Source organism: Calidris pugnax, unplaced genomic scaffold, assembly GCF_001431845.1.
Source record: "Calidris pugnax isolate Ruff unplaced genomic scaffold, ASM143184v1 scaffold11, whole genome shotgun sequence".
In the NCBI taxonomy this organism is placed as follows: domain Eukaryota; kingdom Metazoa; phylum Chordata; class Aves; order Charadriiformes; family Scolopacidae; genus Calidris; species Calidris pugnax.
In genome coordinates, this window is record NW_015090803.1 from 3,595,749 (window position 1) to 3,617,367 (window position 21,619).

General features: G+C 38.4%; 1 protein-coding gene across 2 annotated transcripts in view; it reads right to left on the reverse strand.

The window, feature by feature from the left end:
• The window catches only part of RBMS3 (RNA binding motif, single stranded interacting protein 3), a 723,594-nt gene that overhangs the window by 614,618 nt on the left and 87,357 nt on the right, over positions 1–21,619 (reverse strand). For both annotated transcript variants that reach the window (XM_014937924.1, XM_014937925.1), the window contains exon 2: positions 3,132–3,200. In XM_014937924.1, the coding sequence (XP_014793410.1) occupies positions 3,132–3,200 (69 nt within the window). The remainder of the gene's footprint in view (positions 1–3,131; positions 3,201–21,619) is intronic.

The following is a 21,619-nucleotide window of genomic DNA, read 5'->3' on the forward strand; positions in this document are numbered from 1 at the left end:
AGTAGTTCCTAGCATTTCATTCTCAAGTCATTACTAGTAATAAGTGAATTGTTAAACTGCTTCTAGAAACAGCTGAGCTGCAATATTGAGTGCCTTGTGTCTCACCCTGCCTATGTACCTATGATTCCCAATAGGAGACAGACTGTCCCACACAGATAGGCATCACTATAAGATACTCTGCCTTGGCTGCCATCCCACTCAGCAAAAGCAGCATCATGTTAGAAATCAGCTATATCATTGTGCCTGATAAAGTGCCACTTCCTCCCTCATTTTCATCAGCAGTAAGAGCCAGTTACACTTCAGGAAGTACACACAGTCTTCAGAGTGCCACAGAAGGACTAAGTTCACTGTAGAGCTTCTAACAAAATTGCTGCAGATTTCTTCACACATCAAGTGATGCCACTAGCCAAGAACGGCAGCATAGGCAATTTCAGCTCATTAGCATCAGTTTGTATCTTCTTGATTTCATCCCTCAAGCAAGTTTAGTGCACCTGAAGAAAGTAAGGTCCCACAGTTCCACGGATACCAGTTGAGAAGCTGAGACTTGGTTTGGCTTCCCTACCCACCCCCAATTCTTTAATTAAATATATTAATTCATTGGCTCCAAAAAAGATCAACCTTTTAGACTATTGGCTCCTTATTCTGACATTGAGAAAGCAGAACGCTTGAAAAAAGCTAGCTTGAAGCAGGTAGTAATGGCTCTTTCCCAGGACAGTCAGAAGGAACCTCTTAATCAAGCTTTAAAGACACCTCCCCTAAAACAAGACACAGGATCAAGGGGCAGGGGGAAAAAAAAAAAAAAAAAAAAAAATCAACACTCTCTGAACAGCTTCACACGAAAAAGCCTGAACACACAAATTCCACATGTCCACAAGGGCAACGAATTAATAAGAGCTTACTAAAAACTTTCCCCAGATAGCATATTTGAGATGGATAAACATGCTTCAGCTTATCCAACACAAAATATAAGCATGTCCGAGTAGCACAAAGCAAAATAAGTCAGTGAAAACTGTTATTTTCAGTGACTCATTGACCCCACCTGCAGAACTCTTTCAAATCTCTCACCCGATGGACCTTCAAACTTCACAGAGATAGAGGAAATGAAAAAAGAAAACTTGGGGGAGGGAAGGAGGAAATCAATTTAACTTTTAACATTTCTTAGATGCATCAAAGGTCTCAGCCATGTAGTTCTATTAGGTTTCTGTGTGGATTCTTGTAATACGTATGTGAAAAAGCCTTCATTGGGTTCACTGCATGAGACTGAAGAAAATGCAGACAACATGAATTTGAACTTTAATCTTTTTCTTTCCTGGAAAGCCATCTTCAAAAAATGTTTAAATAAACTATATATAGATGCTGGCAAGTTGCAAGGCTGAATACAAATCCCTGATCCAATACAAATATTTTGCCACTCAGCTCATGAGAGTGCACAGCAGTATTCAGCTCTCCCAAACTGAACCGCGGCATGGCTATACATCCTCACAGTTGGGACTGGTGTTTGTAATATCCGTGAGGCAAGTTTATAAGCTTATTAAACCCAAAACACAGAAGACAAAAGCTTACAATAAACAAGGATGAAAAAGAAAAGATTAAAGTGTAAATGACAAAGGAAGATGAGATTAAAATGTGTGGGGTACAACATAGGTGGAGGGAAATTACCACAGGCATGCTTTAATACACTTCAACAGTTTTTTCTCCTGCAGATGCTGGATGGTCTAGACATACTTTTAAACAACATTCCTGATAGTTAATCCCTCAACTCTGCTAGTGATTTGACAGAGTTGTAACACTACGAACAATCTTTATTATGTACTTATCTTCTCCCTCCTCAAAAAGGCAATCAAGTGTGTAAAGTGTAAAGTGCATTTCATATGATTTGTTAGGATGATATCCTCCTGACTTAGGAATGCATCTCCCATTAGTGGGCAACTGCAGATCCACAGAGAGGAACAGCCATTGCTGTTTCAGCCTTGTACGTATTAGTGGTAACTTTCTCTTGCTCCCCATCTGATGCACTAGGAAGGGACAAGCAATAACCACCAGAAAGAAATTAACCTTCTGCCTACATATTCTTCATTTTCACCCCTTCCCACAGTGAAAATTCAATGTTCAAAAAGTGAAAGAAAAAGAGAATATGGAAACCTTAGCAAGCAAAACCCCCAAACTTTTATATGGAGGAGGCACAAGACTCTAATACTTTATGAAAGTAGAACTATTAAGACTGGAAGGATGGCAAAATAGGCAGCCAACAGCCCATGAAGCACTTAACCACCTTCTCTCCCACCCTAATTTGAATACAGATGAAATTCCTAGTTTCTTTAGTTTTACTTTTTGAGGCCAAATTTCAACTTATTGGAAGTTTCCTCTTTTAGTGTACACATATCCTTCATAAAAAGGAAAAATCCAGCACATCAGATCAAGGATTTGCTCATCAGGGTAACAGAATTTTTCATAGTTAATACAATCAATACTGATCAAACGTTTGAGGAGTTTTTAAAGAGGAAGTTGTTCAGTTGAAATACATTGTTCTTTGATTACAAAGCAAGCCATGGCCTTGTCTACAGTCAAAAAAGTCTTATAGTTTTGATAATGTAACAGATACCCTGAATAACATTCAAATTATTTTAAAAAATCATTAACAATAACATTGCTTACTGGCTATCACTGGACAGCTTCCCAGCATCAGTCTGGGTTTATAACAACTTTTCCTTGAAAGTCTTGGCCATCATAATCACTTCACAACCCAGTTGTTTTATATAGCACAAAAAATGCAGTCGGGGAGAAGGGGGTGGCATGGGAGGGTATGACTTCACACCAAACAGCATCAATCAAATACAATTCTAGCTTAAGTAACAAGATGCAATGCATAGGGGGATCCAGACATAATAATCATCCCTGGCAACCCACTGAGAGGCACCACTGCATCAGAGTAGTCACAGCTGTACAAGACTCTCCACGAGCAGCAACTGCATCTAACAGTTTGCCACAGGATATCCTGAACATCCTCAGAGATCAGGATGACCTAGTTGGGCTAATGCAGATAACACTCCCAGATCCCCCCACAGATTCATTTTTAAAAGGAAGAGTGTGTCAACCTGAGCATCATATCCTTTTTGACAAGGGCATATTACCTGATGGGGTTGTGAACTGGACCATCTGCTGTAGGAAGGAGCACCAGAAGTCTTGTTGGCTGTAGTTCTCTGCAAAATAAAAGATAGACATGTCAAATATTCACCAACACCTTGGTTATACACAGTCAGCTTCACCAATCTCAACCATGTAAACTCCCATAGTAAAAAAAATCCCAAACAAAACCCTCAAGAAGCCATAAATATAATACAGCAGCATTAAAATCACAGACATGAAAGTTTGCTGGATTTGCTACCAATGTTCAGCCTTGGACCTCAGAATTTCAGTTTTCATCTCAACTTCTGCTTGTCACCTAGACTGCAAATTCAAATGTTGAGGCCTAATCTAAACTAAACTGTGGCTCCAAAGCACTACCTTTCAGCCAGGTAATTTACTCAGACTAAGCAAACATGCTCTAAATTCACATTTACGTCAGAAAGTCATCATTAAAGCAGTTTATCTGCCTGTTCTGAGAAGATATATCTGTGTTCCCCTAACTCATAATGTTTTCATTCTATGCTTCATACTAGTTTTATAGAAGCTGTTCTTAACTCCTAGAAAACAAAGCAAAATTTTTCTTTAGGAATCGCTTCACCTTACTCAAAAATGAAACTTGGATATTTTTAATAGGTAATAAAAGAGATTAGTTATTTAGCAACTTCTTTTTGAAGAAAAAAATACAGCCTTCATGATTTATCCCCATACTTCTTTCACCCACTTCCCTATATTTGTTTTCTGAAGCTCTAAGAAAAAAAGACACTGCCGTGGACTTTCATACCCATATCATGTGTCACATACAGACCTTATAATCAAATCACCTTTGATATTGCAGAAGAATCAATGCAATATGGTGTCTAGCAGAACACCACCAGTTATTTTTATACACCTTTTCCCCAGTTTCAAAATTATTTTATATCATGAACTCCTACGCCATTAACGCCTAGTTAGGCTAGAGCCTAACATAACACAGAGCTCCTCCAAATCCATCCTTCACTTATGTAAATTTAGTGCTTCTAAAAAAAACCCCAGAATGCCACACACCACAGTCAGTAGCCAAATGTCTTACAAGTCTATCATTGCAATATTGTGTAAGCTCAGGTATAAGAGAAATTTCATGACAGCAAGGCTATCTGTATCAAGAAGGTCAGGTAGATTTGAGTTACCTGCTCACATGTCCCAAATTCAAACAAGCTTTCCAGACATGAGATATTAATTTATCAGTACATTATGTCATCAGCAGGATGTTAATAGGGGACTGATTCTTATTTGAACCACATGGACATAAATTATACTAAAAATATGCAAGTAAGACAACCCCTGTGAGATTTATACCACAATGTAGTATACTCTTTGTAAGTATGAAAATAAATAGCTTATGGCTTTTAACACCCAAGGATATAGTACATTTCTATGCCAATTATAACCACTAGGGCTTATACATCATTACATATTCTAAAGCTGGCATGTCATTCTCACTAATGAGAAACAGCCACTGCTGTAATTGTGCTTTTGTGCTAGTCTATCAAAAAGCAGTTATTTTACAAATTAAATTATTAGCATTACTATATAGTGTATTTTGCTTCTACTAGACACCCTTAGAAGAATTGGCATTTTTTAATAAACAGATAGACCATTTAACAGAATAACACTTTCTTTTGATAGAAGCTTCAGAAAAGACAAACTGCACACAATGCTAATTTCATCCTCCTAAACTAATATATACAATGTATATCTACCTTTAGTATTGTCCACTAAAAACTGCATATTCTTCCTGTCTAAACACATGAATATCAGCTTTCGGTTTCATTACTTACTCCAACACCTGTTGCCCCTAGTAGCTAGATTTCCTCTACAGCAATCATTCTTTTGAACTCTTCCACCTGATTTTCAAGACACCCCCCCAAAAAAAGATATCCCACTGAGGAATAGTACCACAATATTACAGAAAAAAAGAGCACCCTTTCCAAGCCAGGCAGCCAGCAGACAAATACCTCCAAAGAAAGAGGCAGAAGATCATTTTTTGTCAAACTTTACAAACAGGAAAAGAAGTATTTAGAGGCTGACCTCTATCTTCCGACATAATTAAGAGATAGGCACTTTAAGAAAAAAAATAATGTAAAAAATAGTAGTATAAAAGGTCTAATATCCGCATTTATTTCCCCTATCCTTCCAGGTTTTTTTCTTTTCCTCCATTCATAGATTAATGAGTAGGATCACATGCATGTTTCAAGGCTTACACTTCTTACACACAGAAGCATTTATATCAGATCATTTAGAGTAGATTCTCAAAGATCTGGGAAATGCTTCCATCTAAGCTTCTTTCCATGTTCTAAGGGACAACAGGAAAAAAAACAGAAGACCAGTCCACATTCCCTGCTTGTCTTGGCAGTTAAAATATTTGAGGCCAACAACATAAAAAACCACACAGGAACGAACTCCAGACACACACACGCTCTCACTCCTATTTCATTGCAATCAGTAGAAATTGGACAACCACCTACCTCCAGGAGTACGGCCCTTCATACCTAGCAGCCAAGATCACAAGCTAGACCATACTCTCTGCTGGATGAAGAGCTTTTGCATGCAGCTGGCACCAAAAGGATGTTGCATTTTCACTAGGTATTTTACCAGTGAGAATGCAGGCTCCATTTAGCCCCTTAAGCCACATCCTTTTCTTCAGTTAAAGTCACCTTCCTTGTCATTCTTCCTTTTAAGAAAGAAGGAGCACATACAGAAAACACTTAAGGACTCTCCCTCTAGCACAACTAGCACTTTAGCACAAGCCCTAGACGTAAACTCCTTTAGTCTTGTAGAGCTCCCTAAGAGCATCATTTGAAACATCTAAATCAAGCAGCTCTCAACTTTTCTAAAGCCTCCACTCTCAGCTAATTTTCTATCTAGCCTTTCTACCTTCCCAGCTCATTTCTGCTCCCTACAAACAGTCTCTCAGCCATATGTAGGTACAAAAACCCCTCCCCAACTATTAAAAACTAATTAGGGCTCACCATTCTAATTACCTGCTTGCCCAAGCTGTTCCTTATGTCCTTGCCCCTCCTCCACATTCCCCCCACCTGTGAAGAGAGGTTAAACTCCCCCAGCTGCAGGTGACCACCACTCACTTTAAAAGACCAGTGAACTTCTGCTGAAAACTTCTGGAAGATATAACAATTTTCACAGCAGACTGTACTTCTGAAGGCAGTAAAATCTGCCAACTGGGCATGTTGGTTTAGGTATCTAAGAGAGAGAGGAAAGCTGGTGGCCTGCACACCGCTGCCCAGACAGCAGGAGGAGAGGAGCCGATCTGATGTAGGCACAGGTGCAACGTATCTCCAAGCAGGTGGCCAGGCCCAGGCCTAGGCCTGCACTTGAATGTGAGGAATGCTCATGAAACATCGGCCTGTCTCCAAATCCCAGTGAGAGCAGGAAAAAGTACTTTTCATAACAATAAAGTAGCACTGATAAAAGAAGAGCAGTGTATGTGCAAAGCTGCTGGTTTATACATAGGAGTTTGCAGGAAAACTTCTCTCAGAAGGTTCCTGCACAGCATGAAGCCAGAAAAAAACTTCTAGGAGAATACAAGGAAGTCTGAGTATGGCTCAACATGGGAGCTCATGAAAAGATATGTTACTATCTCATTCTTGGGCTAAGGCTATTAGTGACTGTATACAATACAAGCCAAGATGATATACAGTCCAAAAAATAATTTCTCATTCTGTTAAGGAGAGCTTCAATGTAAGGCCACACTTCAAAATTAGGAAAGAAAAGCAGAGCACAGAGAAAGAATTACAAGTGCCATTATTCTGACAATCGTTCTAAAAGCAAAAAGAGTATATATTCTGATAACAAAGTCAAAGTTTATAACTTGTTCTACAGCCAAATACTCTTATAAAACCTTCTTAGGGACATGGTAATTTATCCCATTAGCTTGGAAAAGTATCTTACGATGGGATGAATTACTGTCTGGAAGTACCTGTCTCCTTCCATCCGCTCGCTGGAGAGAGAGGCTAAGCAGCCAGTTGAATTGAGACATCTAACTTTGGATGGCTAATGTTAGGTGAAATTAAATCTACCCACACTCCCTGTTCTCCTTCCTACCAAGGGACCTAGGCAATTTGTCCTCTTCTAGGGTTTAAAGGGTTATTATGGTAGCAAATTTACTATGTAATTGGGATACTTTTGAACTGCCTTGTGAGCTCCCACAAACTGTCACATGCATCTCACTGGTAAAGACGTGAAGTATTGTCTTGACTTTCAGGACTTAGAATTTTTTGGGGAGAAGGGGAAAAAAGATTTTTACTTACAAACAGAGAAAGTGTGATATGAAAGTAAGTGGAATATTATACTAAACATTTAATCATATCAAACCAATTAACTTTTTTCAGAGAAAAAACTACTTATACTTACACCTCGAGTTCTAGAATAGGGTTACAGTTACATGATATACATGTCATACTACCAATTCCTGGGCTCCTCAATTTCCTGGCCTAAAATCTTGCTAGTGTTCAGCAGGTATCTTGCTCATCAGTTTTACTGGAGATGCTGCTTGTTTAAAGAGTATAGAATCCAGCTGTTTATGCAAAGGCTGACATCAAACTCAGCATATATTTTGCACTGTCCAATATCTAGATTGCTTTTTTCTATTATTTGTCATGTAATTTCCCTGAATTTTCCTTAAATTCAAAAAATCATTTGCTGAGCAAAGTAATATTGACATCTGACAACACTGTAACATGTTAAGGCACTGAAGTTTATACTTTGACGTTTGCTTTCTTTTTTTCATGTAGTTTTACACATCTGTGACTTTTGCAAAGAGGAACTAGTAATTTTATTTTAAAAAGGAACAATATTCAATGGCTGCTTATTGACAGATATAGGCTTTTGGGTTCAATTGTTTATTTTATTTTATTTTATTTTTATAAACTGTGGGAGTTTATGAAGAGAAACACAAGTGAAAAATAAAGTTTTAACCTCTCATAGTATGAAGAGCTATAATGTCCTTTACAACTCTCCGGAAACAAATAGTGGGTGAAGTCCTTTTGCCATTAACTGTAGCAGACTGGGGAAGGGGTTGGTTTTTGAAGTATTGAGTTTTATTTCTTTTTACTTATTGAGCTTATTCCACAACAATGCAGCATAGAAAATGACAAGTTATTAATCACTATATGCAAGTTAAGCAGAAAAGGTGACAACTTCTCTGATTCTATCCGATCAAAACCTGTGCTTAGAGGAGTTACAAAGTCTGAAATTTGAACCAGTTATATCTCTTGAAACAACATAGCCTTCACGCCTACATATCAGTCCATCCCTGCCTCTGGTCTCGCTCCAGACACTCTTAAGCCTTGCTGGTTCTCTGTGTGGGGTAAGACCTCGCACACTTAATGATACTAAATCCTTCACAGCCTCTTCCTCACAAACGTCATCTCAACGGATCAGAGGAGTCAGCGCAGTGGAAAGGGTCTCTCTGTGCTTCTAATCTGGTACCACACCTGGCTCCAGGGGAAGACAAACCCCACTGTTCATTACAGAAGAGCCACTCACCCATGAAGCCGTTTTCACTCCTGCACCATAAATATATATGATACCTTGCTCCCTTCAAAGCCTCATCCCATTTTTTAACAATACCAATACTATGCTGAAAATTCATAGCTAGTGCTGCTCTGGACATAAGACAAAACAAATTGCAAATACTTTAAAAATCCATGGTTTCTTCAATATCTTCAAAAATTAATTTTCAGGTTCTCATTCCTCACAGTTAAAAATAATCCAAAACTGCCTGGAAAACTACCTGCTTTCTAATGAGACTAGCACTACGAAATTCCAGAGACATAGATTTTTTTTAAATTTTTTTTTGGTCAGAATAATGAAGACAGAAAAGGTTGATAATTAGATTAATAACGGAATATCATTTCATTACAGCTACGCTGCAGTTTTTACCACTTGCTGGCGAACATTGCTGATCATGGGGTTAGGATACAAAATGAAATGTAGTGGTGTTGACAGCAGTGGAACGATGGTACGTGGCATGACAGTATGGCCTTCTCTTCCATGCAAAGGGCACATGATGCATTCTTCAGCTGCCTTGGCAGCTGAGTGAGTAGCATATGTCTAAGTGACATCATTGTTTTGCAGTGATGAGATGATGCAGAAGAATCATCAAGTATGTTGTCCCATAAAAGTATAAAATCAAGAAGTAAGCATTAAAAAAGGAGCTGATCTGGATACAATTGTGAGGATGTAAAATGTAACAGAATTATAAGAGGTAGAGTTTCTAAGTAAGTTTTAAATGAAATACATTTGTAAGTTTTGTATGAAAAAGTACTCAGTGGGAAAACAAACTTTCCTTAAGATTGTTGCACAATGTCATTGGGGATTACTTCCTCTAGCTTACAGAAATCAATGTTATGACAGGAAGATACAGAGCAGGAAAGATATTGACTGAGCTGTCAACCATAGGAGTACATCTCTCTGAACCTGTGGGTTTGGGCTTTGATGAAGTAAATGCATTCAATAGATGTTTTTATAGGAACCCAGGCACTCACTCAAAGGACTCACTTGCATTTTATTTCTACTGTCTACTCTTGGTTATCAACATAGTGACTCATAATTTTTAAGGTGAAATTGCCAAAAGTAGTATATTCATCTCTTACTCATCTCAATAGTGGATTCTTGACAGTTTAGCAATTTGACATGGGCTCTGAACCATGGTCTAGGGCTTGTCATGACAGTGTGATTCCCCCTCTTTTTTCTCTTTGTCCACTCCTGTTCACCAATTTAATATAGATATTTTTTCACCCTGGAAGGAAAAAAAAAGTCTGGACAAAGCCAGGGATGAAAATATCCTCTCTTCAGAAACTCTCTTTACACTTACCAACCAGGAGTTTTGTGCTAAACAAAAAAAAACCCCACTTCATGACCTCCCATATCCTACTTGATTGTTAAAACTAATAATGAATGTATTTGAAATTTTAAAGTATATCTTTAAATGGAGAGGAGGTCCACAAACCTTTTATATCTCACAAACCAAGTAAGAACTGATATTAGAAATTGCACTACCCATCTCAAACCACATCTACCTTAGCAGAACTGGCTGCTCAAGCTGGAGCCATTAATTTCTTCTCCATTCCCCACCGTATTGGCCAATGAAAGTGCAGTGTACTTGAATCATAAACAAGCTGAACAACTGTTACTGCTGGTGACAAGCAATAACTTCTTAGGATTTTTAATATGGTGAAAGAACTCCTCTGTGGAGATGCTACTTACACCATGATTTGCTGTGCAGTCAGCACTTTCTCCCAAAGCCAGAGAGTTTGAAGATAAGCTGCAAAGAGATCGAGGAACAACCTTCAAGTCTTCCAGATGGAGTTGACATAAAGTTGGCATCCTTATCCCACAAAATGTACAATTAAGAAATCGTAAGAAAGCCACAAGACTTGGAAAAATGCAATAAGATAAGGAGAGAAATCATCTGAGCTTGAGTGAAAAAAGAAAAATGTGAATATGGAAATTAAGTAAGTTACTCGATGGAAAATAAGTAGGCATAGTATTATTGAGTGATGTTACATTATCAGCAGTGACTTCAAATAATCAGTCAGCGAACACAACAGTATTGATATTACCAGGAAATCTACTACTCCTATTGAAAGAATGCACAATGAAATATAAGATGCATTATCAGAAGAACTTGGAACATAAGAGATCTTTTATGTCCTTTGAATTCACCATTTTCCTGAGTAAATGAAATGCTGGGGCAAAAGGAGCTGTAGGGAACTAACTATAAAAGAGACAGTCTTGTTTATGGCAGACAGTGGAATGGGATTAGTTTTGTGGGACTGAAAGATGTGGTTTTGTTCAGAAGTTTGCATAGGTCTGCAAAAATGGAATTAACAGGCTTATGTTGATTTTAGACAAAGGAATAACCCCAGGAACATAAAAAAACCCCTTAACTGTAGTGACAGCTGTTCTCTTCCAGCAGATATTCTGAGAAAGATATCTGTCCCATCAAAAATTAGATAAGAAATATGAAAAGTGACCCAGAATCTTTCAGTAATATCACATCTGAGGTATTAAAACGTAGCAAAGTGACCACAAAAAAGACTGGCACCAAGTAGGACCTTCAGAGATACACTACAGAGAGTATCAAAAATTATTAGAGGAACAAATATGAATATAAAAACAATGGATCGTTTCATAAAGGTGTGTGAGGAGCTCTCTTTCTTTTTTTAATGCAACAAGGACAATAGAAATTCAGAATTATGCTTACATTGAAGATTCTAATAAAGTCAGAACAAAGAAGAGCCTTGGTAAGACAATGCAAAAGACAATAGTGCAGAAATTGAAGTAAAAAGATGATATTCAGTAGATGTACTAATCAGAATATTTTACATGTATTTCAGTACTAGGAGGCAAGGATATGAATCATGAAGGTTCAGGAAGGTACAAAAATAAAACTACTTATTTGCAAACAATGCAATCATAGAAAGGTGGGGGAGGTACTCTAATGAACTCTTTAATGGCGAGACACATAAAAGTGAACAACAAAAACCTATTTTCTAGATAAATGAGTCATTCTCAGAAGAATCAAATTTTTAAAGTATTCAAAAGGCAATTAGACATTCAGGGAAAATGCTGGCAATTCCTGCTAAATTATTAAGACCAGGACGCAATAAGCTTAGACAAATTTTTTACAACCTAATTGTGAAAACATTCCCAGGAAGTGGATAGGAAAAGTCACATTTCCAATTTCAAAATATGGATGTATTGGAAATGTAAGAATTATTTGCACATTTCTTCTCATTACATACCTTCTGCAGACACACACTCATTAAACAGAGGAAACGGTGAGAGACAGTGAGTATTGGTGTCTGGCAAAGAGCATGATGTTCCCTCCCAAGATTAGTCACAAAAAATGAAAACAAGCAATCAATTTCAGTTAGATGTTGTCTCAAGAGACAATGCTGATATAAACACAATTAAGGTGTAATTTCTTAGAGGATTTAGGAAGAATATGCTAGTGGGTCTTTGGCCTGCAGGGAGAGAATCTGGCATCTTAGAAGGCCATATTACAAACATGCAACTGTTTGTCTGATGTGTAGAAAGTTGAGTACTTCTGAGTAGGGAGACAATGAAATTTCTGCTGTGTTTCATAGCAATCCAACGCTAAGGGGAAGGGGAAGGAGCTCCATACTTTTCAGAGTGGTCCAGTCATTGGGAGAGTCATGGGCTGGAAGGAACTGAAGCAATCTGTCTTGACTTCTGAGCAAGTGGCTGCTGTAGGAAAGACAAGATAGGAAGAAATGGGTGTTTTCAGATCAATGAACATAGCAAGAAAAATTCAAGGAATATAAGACCAGGTAGATACCAGTTTAATAAGGTTTTGAGCAAGCTTTCTGTCAGGCAATGACTTTAGGTTGCAATGAATTTGGTAGCTTAAACACCTGGCAGCATAAAATAATAGTACAAGTTTGTGGGAGGAAAAAATTCAGTTATTTGCTACTTTGACCCTATTGACAGTGGGGAAATTTGTCTTTATACTCTTTTTTTCCTAAAAAAAATACCCCTAAAAAGTCACCAAAGTGAAAAAAAAAAAGGATCATTTGACTAGATTAGCACTGATACTGCCTAAGCATCAGCTGAGACAAGGAGCTGACAACCGAATGGATGACATTGTCCTGCAGTTTGACTGTAGGCAGTGCTAGCATAATATAAGTAGCACAGGTGACAGCCGCTGTGACTGTGGAGCGGTACGAGGTTTACTACCTGTCAACCAGCACAGCAAACTCACCAGGCTCCTGGGTACATAAAAGCACTCTCATTTTGTTGCAGATATTTCTACAGAGGATGACTGAGAATACAGTAGCTGGCTGTTTTGCACAGCATCCACACCATCACTGTTATTGCCCAATGCAACGTGTTGGATGTGATTTTTATAGAGAGATTCTAGTAATCCAGATAACACTCTTTTGCAAACAGTGTGCTGTTTATCTAGAGGCACTGAAATCCTACACCTATTGCCTGCACCTGCCTTCCTCTCCTACCAGAACCAGCCTTTAGCTTCTCCTTGTCTGAGCCCCTGCGCTTGCTGCCTGCGTTCAGCTGATGCTCCTTCTCCCCCAGGCCTATCACACCATCTCAATCCCGACACCACCGAAGGTGAGACAGGCATTCCAATTTGGCTGTCACTGCCAGAGATGCGACATAGTGGCTAGAGCAGCAATAACTGCAAAAATATATCACTCCAGCTTCTTCCAATGCCCCTCCCTGCACTGTGATCGAGGCACACCACGGCAATAAATTCTTCTAAGAGCTCTTAAATCTATCACGCTAATTGATAAATGTGGAGTAGCCATTCATCTTTCCTGGTAACATTGCAATGCATGAATTTGCTTATAAGACTATTTTTTTTTAATGTTTCCTTATGATTAAAGCGTAAAATAAAAGAAAAAGTAACATCACTGTCTACTTTGAGGCTAATGCTTCTTTTTGAAGCCTGAAGGGGAGTTCAGGATAGAAAACATGAAAGATAAAGAGAACTGTCAACAGAAAGGGTCTATTCACATGCATTCTTAGCACTTAAGATACTTATATCTGGACTGTAGAATGAATAAACAACATCCACATTTTAGAAATTTACCAATAACATTCTCTTTAAATTTCTTTCTAGAGATCTCACAGCAAGTCTCCATTTAGCATAGAGAGTAAGTGAAATTGGACTGTATTTGAGCAGAGAGGTCAAATATTTAAAATAATAATATTCTTTGGACTTGGTCGATAAATATATGCGGAAAGAGACTTCCAGGAAAACACAGGCAATTATGAGTGGCAAACTGGGGATCGTGAGCATGTCCTTTGTCAATTTGTTCGGTGTACAGTAACCTTGCCAAATTAAGAAAATTCCAAGTGCATTAGGAAAGGCTGCCCTCTTCAGACAAACTTAATAAAAGGTACCCAGAAGAAGTTCTAAGCGTCTTGAAGTTAAAATAAAAATGTGGTGAAATGAACTGTGCAGCGCAGTATCAACATAATACCAGCTTTCTCCTGCTTAACAACAATTTGCTGCTACATAAATAAAAGCGCTTCTTGTCATTAGCTACATATTAATGTGTGTTTGTTTAGACTCACTACAGATTCATTTATACATTTTGTATAAGGCTGTTAAAACTTTCATTCATATGTGAAAATACAGAGACCTAATTAATTAAGAAAGCTATTGAGTCTGAGGTTTCCCTATACTCTCATATGGAAAAATAACCCATTTTGCAGTGCTGAATTTCTAGCACAGAAATTTTCATTAAAGATGACAAAGTTGCTTCTTTTCTCTAACAAAACTTGGGGTCTGGATATATTTTGGCCTCCCCAAAAATCCAAAATAGTGAGTGGAAAAATGTTTTTGTCATCATGATCAGTGTTTTATACTTGATGGCTATTTTTCATTACTTCTTAAATATTTCACGAACAACTAGGAAACTGAGCTTACTTAGCCATAAAGTCACTTTTCCCCACTATTGATCATCTGAGTGTCTTCACAGGTGAAATTGTGCATTTTTATTTGCATCACACCAGGTGGCAAAACACAAGGTTACCGGGTACTTTTTTGGTGAACATGAATGGATTTTCATAAGGAAGGTGACCTGTATGAAGAAAATAATGTATCTGGGTTTACAATTGTAAATAACACCTTCCAATTTATTGGGGAAGGTGAGGTGGACATAAATATTTTTAGTGGTGTTTTATTGGAAAACTGAAAGGTGTATCATGGAATCTGCCAGGGAGAACCAGAAATAGAGATTATGCTTCACAATACCAAACCTGACACTTACCTATCAAAAATTTTCAAGTGCTTTAACAGGACTTGGGACTGTACAAGCCAAACTTTTTGAAACAGTCATTAACTGTCAATATAGCCCCCTAAAGTTGCTCCAGAACAGGGAGCAGAGATAATGCTACTAAAAGAAGAGGTGTTAACTAGTGAAAGAAAAATAAAAGGGATTTAACTGCCGGTTTGATGGAAGTCTCTCTGTTCATCCTTAGACAAGGTATTTTTTCTAGCTTTTCAGCAAAGCCTCCAATGTCATCATGTCTTGAGGCAACGTACCTAACTACCCAACAAGTTTGTGACCTGAGATATGGCTCTTCCTCATTGTAAAACACCTGGTTTTTTGGTCTCAAAGCACTTCCCCTAAGCATGATAAATCCAGTTAATCTTATATTCTGCTCCAAAATTTGAATCAAGTTTCCTGCCTCCTTCACCACATCACACAAGCCTTCTGGATAACAGGTGATATCTTCTTTAAACTCTCCTTTCCACAGAAAGTCTCTTGAGTCCATGATACAGGCAGCATTTCTAAATTCACTTTAACAGAAGCACCACACTCTTCACTTTCACCATGTGAAGAAGTCCCTCTGAAGGCTTCTTTTTTTTTTTTTTGCCTTTGTTAAATAGGATTTGGTTTAAGATGTACTTTAAGTTAAGCATTACTTAAATGCTTTGTTGAACTGGGGCCTGAAATGGGACTTTAATTTCCTTAACAACTCTCAATATACCATTACTAGAATAAATGTAGAAAAATCAGACTTTCTGAAAAAATGTGTCTCAAGGGCACTAGTACAAGCAAATTATGGAGAAGTTAAATAATGCCAAACGATCAATCTCATATCTACCAACACTTATCCATCTGTCTTGCCAGTATGCTAAGGAGACGGTCTTCTTTAAAGACTGAGATGTTAGAGCTGGAAATGAATACTTGCCTTTTAGTCCCCTCCTATACTATGGTATTCAGTTTCATGTATAATTGATGAGCTGAAATTTTAAGATAGATAGAGTAAATAAATTATGAGTATTCAAAATATCGCCCTTTTGCCAGTAAAACCCGGTTATTCTTCACACTGACTCAGCCACCTCTCGTGCTGCTATCTTTATTTATAGGAGCAGTATTTTCTGTGATTTTGTGGTATACACTTACTGAAATGATTCTGATAGAAAACATAACCATGATTTTGGAATAATCAAAATACACTACAATTTTGTTTGGGTATTTTTTCCTTCATTCAATTGAGACATAGTGTAAAAGAAAGTCATATTAGTTGAATACCAGCATTTTATATGCTATTGCTAGTTCTCGCACAATAGAATTCCTGAGAACTGTGCTGTAATTCTTTCCTGCAGTGAAACACAGGGGTGTCCACATTGGCATTCTTGAATTTTCTTATGCTGTTAAATTATAAGACTGCTTGTCCTATGAAGAGAGATTGGGTTATGAATTTTCTGAAGTGACAGATTCTGTTATATAAACCACTGGTGAGTCTGGGAATGCCATTCAACATTTTCAGCTTTGGAATTAATTTTATTCTCCTTCTTCCCATGAGGAAATTAAAAATGTTCACAATTTTACTGGTAAGGAGGGCAGTTTCCATGACAAAGTCACATCCCTGGGAAAACCCCAAGTATTTCTTCCAGCCGTGGGGGAACAGGGCTGTGGGTGTACAGAGGTACAATTCCATCCTGACAACTGTGCACCTGTTGTGAGTTATGGAGAAACTCAAGCAAGGATCCTAAAATTAAAAGGGTCCTCTACAAAATAGCCACAGCATACTTCTTGTAAAAAACAAGGCTAATGGACTTGGAAAAATAATAGAATAAATAGTTTCTGTGGAATGCAATATAAGCCTTTTTTTTTTTTTGGTAAAAATACCAGTCTTTTCTCCCATCACATACAAGTCTTTCTGCTTCTTTCATGCCTAGGCTGGTGAGGGGGCTAATCCGGTATGTCCACTGTCCTTCAGCATTGCAGATCTGCCATCAAACTTTACTGTGAAGTAACTGTCTAATATCACTTTTAAAAGTTAATATATTTTATACAAATTACTTTGCCCAGTGACAATTCATGATCACAGCCTACAGAGTCCATTAAGGACTTCATAAAGTAAGTAACTTGAGCAGTAAGAACTCTTCTACAGATGGCAACTTTCAGTAAAGAGAACCTGAACAGGTAAATAAACACATGGAAATTTATTAATAGAGAAAGAACATAAGAAATGGACTTTGTAATGGGATGAAATTAAAATTCATATTTAAACATTAGAGGAAGCCAACATAAATTCAGGGAAGAGACAAAGATCACTGATTTTTCCTTAAATAAAAAGAAGAAAGCAACCTAACTGTGTGCCAAGTATTGCCTGACAAATTCACTCAAAGAAATACAGTTAGATTTTGCCTGTCCTCTTTTTTCTAGGCAAAAGCCATCAAAAACGTAGCAACACCATTATTCCAAAATCTGCAAGCTTCACAGTCCTCTCACACACTCACCCTTAGACTTCTAACCATAAAATGGGGGGATATGAACAACATCCCTCCCTAAATACCCACACCTCTCAACTAACATGAGTCTGTTCAGAATTACTTCAGATTTTACTCCCCCAAAATAGAAATATATGAAACCTCAGGCTTCAGAGCATATCCCCAGGCCTCTGCAATTATTCTAGGCAGAAACTCCCTAGGTGTGCACTGGGTGACTTCTAACACCTTCTTGTCACATCAAAGACAAATGAAAAACCTAGACTGACCACCAGGCTCACCCATGTGCAAAAGTCAAGTCAATTTTCACATCGCTTGACCCTTCTGTGAGCTCCAACACGGCCATTCACAAAATGTTCACAGCCTGCTTTCAACACCTGAACACTTTGGAAGGCGGAGTATGAAACTTTACACAACCTTCAATGTAAGCCTCAGTCCGCAGATGCAAAGATGCAACTCTTGAGTAAGACAAGTAGATTTAAACAGCTTAGCACTGGATTTCAGGAACTCAGGCGTGTGGAAGAGAAAAGCTCACACTCATAGACCCAAACCACAAGTTGTCTGGAATATCGCAGTAGGAGCTGAAATACAGAGGGAAAACAGTTCTTCCTGGGATGTGTCACAAAAAATGTATGCCCTTGGTAAAAAAAAAAATCAAAAAGGAAAGTGAGCTGATATTCATTAAAAATGGAAGAAATAGCTCAACACAGTTTTGCTGTACTTGAACACAGTATAAATCCATTCAAGTACTTGGGAGTGGGGCAGAGAGAGGTTAGTTTAAAATTTCATCTGGCTGTTCAGATTGCAGCCAGAAAAACCACAATTCAACCTGCACAACCTGCTTAAATTCAACCAAAAAAAAATCATCAAATATGGGCAGAGACCTGGTGGGGCCCTGATGAGTCCTTCACCAGGTGAACAGAAGAGTTTCAGTAGCATAATACCGGTGGTGTGTTAAGCCAGGTCCTGTGTCAGGGTACCTGAGTAGTAGAAACATAATCTGCAGCCCAGCTTTCCTTATCACGTAGAAGTTGTATCGAGTATGATGTGTATAGACTGGTTGCATTATTAGGTTTAACATTAGGACTTCTAAATTCCCATTTTAACCAGTGGGTGTTTTGGCAAACTGTACCGGGGAATGATTCTGTGCTTGGCCAGGACAGCTTATTGCAGCTCCCTCGGAGACACAGCCACTTCTCCTCCAGCCACATGATGTTGGTCTGATGTCAGACTTCGTAACACCCCCTAAGTCCAACTTAGGTATGCCACCACAAGCTCACCATATAGGCTGGGACTGTACACTCAGACACGGTTATTGAAAGAGGCCTTGGCAAAACAATCACTGAACTCACATTTGGCCTGTGTCCCTGTACCTTCAAGCTGGGATTTTCAAGGGAGTTTGAATTTCGCTGGTAGATGAACACATAATACCCCTTCATTCCTTTGAAGAGGCCAGTCTGAAGCTGTAATGAGCCTGCAAATAGTGATTAGCATTTAAAGTGGCACCCTCAGTAATAAAGTCTCGGTGAGCCAGATTCTAGTTTTCTGGAAGTGAAAGACACTATTCACAGTTACCTCTCAGGAGCCTAATTTTGGTCTTGTACCGCTAAATGAGAGGTCACAAGGTATCAGCTCCAGTGAATTGCTCCTAGGCTCTTCAGGTAAGATTTAATTCTTGGTGTTTCATCTGCAAGCTTTCTGGAGGCTGCAGTTTGCTGCTCCCTGCTCCATTCCCCTTCCAGCCTGAAGCGCGTTATCTGTTGTCAGCGGGGCTGCAGGAGACTGGAGTGATACCTTCCTAATCCAAAGACTTGCACCTCCTCCCAAGAGGGCATGAATAATCATCTCTGAAGTCTGACTTTCCCATTACGCTCAAAAAGCCCTGCTCCCCACATCTGGAGTCTGACAGAGTTATGGGGCTATGAGGGTCTTTGCGGTACGCTCTGCACCTCCCCTAACTGCTGAGACCAAGCCCACGGTAACCATTTACAGTTCAGCTTAGTCTTCAGCAAAGTATTTCATTGATAAATGTTGTACAGAGCTAGTTAAAAGCACATAGGAAGGATTTATCCTGACATCATATTGAAACTTAGTAAAACCAAAATGACAAATGAACAAACCTGCAGCCAGGTAAAAATATCTGAACCCACAAGTGGGGAAGCGTTCAAATAACAGGGAAGTTTTCATTCCTAGCTGCTTCTGCAGAAGTAGGTGTTAAGCAGAAATGCCTCATGGAAACAAACCTAACCTGGGCAGGCTCTTTTGGGTGAGTAAATAGACAGAAAAGTCTCTTGATACCCGTGTAAACGCCATTACCTCTCTTTCTGCCTTCAGCCGCAGCCCACACAAGGATGTTGGTCAAACAGTTCAGAGAAAAGGCCAAGCACGAGCTTAGGAGCTGTATGTTCCCCAGAGAAGATCTCCTCTGCTCTGATTTTTAAAAAACATAGTCTCTTACTTTTCTACATTGATCTTGAAATCAGTTCCATTTTCCACTTTTGACTATAGAAACCCTCTCTGAAGTCCCTGAAATAAAAATATTAAGCAGAACACCAAAGTGTTTTTAAAATACTGTAGCACTTGAGTCTCTGTCTGCCACTCAGTGGCACATAGCAATTTTAAATTATTGAAGCTCTGAAATTAAGTGCTTAAATTTGAAGGTGATCACCACTCTGAACATGTGAATTGTACAGCTATCTGAACTATCAAAGCACTTCAATTTACTTTAAGCAGGTCATTTTTGGAAGTGATAAGGGAGCCTGTGATTGCCCAGCCTGCACTGATTTAAAGCCAGTAAAGTTTTCTATTCGTTTTCACAAGTACTTGAGTGATTCTGTTAGCTTATAGGAAGACTGTGCTGAACATATTTGAGCAAGTTGGGGGGTATAAGTATGATTTATTTTTTTTTATTTTAATTAGCAATTTTGCATCACTTTTCCTTCAGAAGTCAGGTCAAAGCAGGTGTTTTTCCCTAGTTCTTTCACAGTTGTGTGGATATAGAAATTGTACACCCATATCCATTTTCAAAGTCTTCAATTCACTTATTCACTTAATATACAATGTACAATTTTCTGAGTGTACTGAAAATTTCATTGCTTTGTAGCTACAAATTGAAACCTATAATGCTCATCTCCAGGAAGCAGTCATTAATGGCTTTTTTTACAATACAATATATTTAGTCTTGCAATTTTGGCACACAGTGCCTTTTGAAAGTATTTTCTTAAATGAACTAGTAATAGCTAGTTACCCCCTGTAATATATTACTCAGTGATGAAATAGTTATATTCCATACACAAACCTTTTATAGCCGCAAGGACTATAGAAACACAAGAGATCCTTAAACTCCAGGATGATTCTTTCCTCTGCCATCCAAAGTAGCTTAGGGCCAGAATGAGGCCTTGCCAGTTTTTTTTTTTGGATTTGGACAGCTTTCTACATATTCCCAGAATTGTTAAATACTGCACTATTTCCCACACTGCATAAAGTTCAATTAGAGAGATTGTTTTTGTGGGCCTTTTTTTTGTGCTCCTCCAACTTCCCCATGGCTGAGCTGTCACGACTGATGCCTTGCCTTGATTCACAACTCCCAGCAAGTATTTCCCATTTTCGTTTCTGAATAGCTTTAATGATAAAGTATAATTATCTGAAAACTCCGATGAATTCTGGTATTTGTTATAAATTAATTCCACTTAATGCTTAGTCTTTTTAATGCTCTTTCTTTCTCTATCAAAACTAACTTGTGAGTTGAAGATCTGTCGGTCAGCCTTCCAGTTGTAGACCCTTGAAAATCAAGTCTCTTTTAAGTGGAAGCCCATTTTGGCTATTTGACAGCATTTCCTTTTATACATCTGTACTGACCCATAATCTACTGCAAAGGATGTGCATTACCGCTCGTGTGCTCTGCCTCCTAAAATAATGCGTGAGCTGGGACCTGGAGGGTTCTTACTGCAATATCTGTTGTTTACTCACAGCTGATTGATAACCAGCTCATGTTCATGATGCTGAACAGTTTTGAACTACATGGGAGGGGTGGATTTTGCCACTCAGAAGAATTCTGCAACCAGCAAAATCTAACTAATTCCAGTGTAGGGTTTCTGAGTCACACAGTGCTTGCGCTGTATCCACCTACATTTTTCAGAATAATGGCCGCTCAAATACCAGAGGTGAGATAATACAGCCACGTTTGACATTTATCTATTA